Source organism: Triticum dicoccoides, chromosome 3A (assembly GCF_002162155.2).
Source record: "Triticum dicoccoides isolate Atlit2015 ecotype Zavitan chromosome 3A, WEW_v2.0, whole genome shotgun sequence".
Lineage (NCBI taxonomy): Eukaryota > Viridiplantae > Streptophyta > Magnoliopsida > Poales > Poaceae > Triticum > Triticum dicoccoides.
Genome location: NC_041384.1, coordinates 286,761,243 through 286,764,647, shown reverse-complemented (window position 1 = coordinate 286,764,647; position 3,405 = coordinate 286,761,243). Strand labels below are relative to the sequence as shown.

Sequence of the window (3,405 nt, the reverse complement as noted above, 5' to 3'; positions counted from 1 at the left end):
TCATACCTACCCTTCAAATTTCCTGGTTGCTATTGTTCCCATAAAAGTAATTGGTTATAGCCTCCATTGTCCAATAGAATATCAGCTTGTAATTGTGCGTCGCTCATGTATCACGCTGTGCTTGGGTAGGTTCATCATCTGCAACCAGTAGTGTGGTAAATGAGGAAAAGTTTATTAGAACTAGCAAGATGCCCATGCGTTGCACGCATCAATATGCATTTGTATGAGTAGTTTATCTTGTGGGAGTAATGGATGAATGAGGGAAGGCCTTATTTGCAAATCTATAGAGGGGTGTTGGTATCTTTCTGCAAAATTGCCACAGTTTCCTTCCTATCCGTCGGATATAAATCGGATGGCCTATATTGCAGGATGGCAGGCACACCATCATCACCAACTCTGTTTTTTAAAAGAAAAAAAGAGTAGAGAGTAGGGAAGTAGAGATAAATATTAAATATAAAATAAATATAACAGTAGAGAAGAGAGTAGAGATAGCAGGGACCTCGGGAAAGGATCGCGCGCGGGGGGGAAAAATCGGCCGAGCACACGCTAGTTTTGGCATGCGGCGTCCGGCGCGCTTTAGAAAATCCAACACCCTCCCACCTCTCTGTGCCTTGCCACCGTTCTCTCCCCGCTCTTTCTTGCCTCACCGCCGCCACACCACCATGCCGCCGCGTTGCTGGGAAACTCGGGGATACCGCGGCATCCGCGCGCGCCCCTCTGGAGGCTTCTCCGCCGAGATCCGGTTCTGCGGGATGCGCCTCGACCTCGGCAATTTTGACACCGCCAACAAGGCCGCCCGCGCGTACGACGCTGCGGCATCGCGCCTCGGGTGGCCTCATAGAACATTGAACTTCCCCAACGTGCCGATGCGGGAGCGGGCGCAAGAGCTCGTGCATCTGCCGTTGCTTATCACCGACAAGGATCGTCGCGATAACCGGAGGCGAGAGCACCGTCTCGGCATCGCCAAGATGGATGAGGAAGCCATAGTGTTGTGGCGCCAACGCTTCTCGCAGGACATCCTCAACGAGCGTGAGTTCTACGCACAAAGGAGGGCGGAGAGGGAGAAGAGGAGGACCAAGTGAGCCGCCTATCGCGAGGACAAGCGTACGCGAAAAGCGGATGCTCAATTCAACATCAGGCTAGGAATAGCGTCGCCCTGGGAATCCGACGACAATCGGTACCTTCACGCCTAAATTGAGATGTCGGAAGAGGACATCATCGAGGAGGAGTCGGGCGACGAGGAGTAGTTGAACTATCTATTTTTTATCTATCTATGCTATATCTATGTTGAGAACTATCCTCTACTCTCTAGTCTCTACTCTCTATCTCCACTTCTCATCTCAGCACTGTAAATGCTTTTTCAAAGCGCCGTGCACTGCGCTTCTGTTGGAGATGCTCTAACATGGCAGACGGGTGCTTTAATGTTGCCCACAAGATGCGTGAGTATTACTAGTAGTATATTTTTCTTGCCAAGTTGAGATTTTAAAACCACGAGTGGGAACATGCAAAGGAGCAATGAAGACCAAACACGGGATATTGGGGACATCTTCAAGGAGCATGGCAAGTTAAAGAGGAGCTGCACCAAACCTGTAAACTGAGCTTTGGTAAGTAACACCCTTTCAATTACTTTCATTTAGCCTCATGTTCTTCGATGTGTATATGTTGTAGTTTCTGTTTCTCTTAGCCTCATGTTCTTCGATGTGTAATACGAAGAGTCTTAATCGTCCTAATGCTTTTGTTTTTAGCTTGATGTAGGAAGTGGGTGTTCTCACATTGTAGTCTGTTTTTATATTTTTCCTTTTGAATTCACTTCTACGAGTCCTGTTTATCTGGCTTCTACTAAATGGATCTGGGTTGCTCTGAGTATAGATCTAAAAAAGAAGTAACTTCATGTCAAGATGCAGTTCCTGCGAGGAGGGAAGTATGGTCAACCTCGAGATCTTGTTTCCAAAATGAGGCTGGATTACACACAAGGTGCCAGTTCCCTAATCATGCTGGATTAGACACAAGGTGTAAATTCCCAGATGATGTTGGATTACACACAAGCCAGGTGGAGGCGTCAGATGTTCGTGTCCTCGTGGCTCTAGTAAAGGCTGAAAGAAAGCGTGCAGCAGCCCTTGAGAATGTAGCTGAGTTCCTGAAGAAGCAAAAAGAGCAATCAGATGCTCTCTTCACCCAAGCCAAAGAAGAGATGGAAGAACCTAGAAATAAGCTAGTAGAGGCAGAGCAGGCTAGGCGTCTCCTGCTATCTAAAATTCTTCTCAATACAAAATTTCCTTCACAATAGCTAGGTTCAAATGTTTATCTAGTCAACATGCCTGTTGTGATGTCTGTGCATCTACTGATGTGGCACAAAATAATTTTTTTGGGTCATGTAATAACAGCAATTACTTTCCAAACAATAACAGACAAAGCAATGGACATGGTATAGTTCACGCGCAAGCCCGACATTCCAAGTTTAACTTCCACATCAAACTCATGTTCACAGATATCTGCACATTCATAGATAATGCCCACAACCATGATTCACTTCAAAGCCAAAAAATGTGAGGAGAGTTATAATTAAAGAAAAACCTATAGTTCCTGCTACCACTGCGAGCACAATAAGTCAAGACCATGCGTAATTAATTATATTTTGGTCATTTTTTGTGTTCTAAAATGCCGGTCGGCTCGCGGAAGGACGTGTTGCCGGCACACGTGCGGATTCAATAGAGGCAGGCGGGCAGTCTGAAGCCGGTTGCATGCGGCGAGGAGGCGTGTTCAGCTGGGCCTGCAGCGAGTGGGGCCCTCTTAGCCGGCGTGCCGGTTCAATGACTGCAATATGAGAGGTCACATCCGTGTCAAAGCAATCACTCCCTCCAGTCCTTTTTTGTTTGGGTATAACAAAATTTCGTTTTCCATTCACATTTTACAAGTAAAATTCGTGGACAAAGTTTGACCCAAACTACGATGGGGACTAGTAAATGGGAACGAAGGTAGTAGTTTTTTTAATCAAAGAAGTGTTTCCCCCTTCTAATTTTCATTACTGAAAACCAACATCTAAACCATAGTATTTGCCCTAGAACTACCAGGTTCAACATCCCGCAACATAAACCCATACAACCATACGCCAAGGAGGTAGTAGTTATGAATTCCATTTTCGCTCCATACCAATCGTTCTAAAAACTACTTAGTACTTATAACACGCCATTGAATATCAAAACTCTTACCCCAAAAATGATATTTTTAAATGTGGCTACTCGATCTGTGGCAACTGGCGAGCCACCGCCTCCAGGTCATTCACCTGTGGCCCCGACCATTAACTCCTACGGATCAAATTATCACTTGAGCTGACTATTCCTACAAAGGTGCGCTCCACCATGTAGCCGGTACCTGTGCATGCAACAATCGTGCACCTAGGGTTTT

General features: G+C 46.0%; 1 protein-coding gene across 1 annotated transcript; it reads left to right on the top strand.

The window, feature by feature from the left end:
- Nucleotides 1-662: 662 nt before the first annotated feature.
- Nucleotides 663-1,082, top strand: LOC119266561 (ethylene-responsive transcription factor ERF104-like). The gene has a single exon (XM_037547794.1). The coding sequence runs from the start codon at nt 663-665 to the stop codon at nt 1,080-1,082; it is 420 nt and encodes a 139-aa protein (XP_037403691.1).
- The last annotated feature ends 2,323 nt before the right edge of the window (nt 1,083-3,405 follow it).

Coding starts and splice junctions, on each gene's coding strand:
- LOC119266561 (XM_037547794.1), top strand. CDS start 663: ATGCCGCCGCGTTGCTGGGAAACTCGGGGATACCGCGGCATCCGCGCG.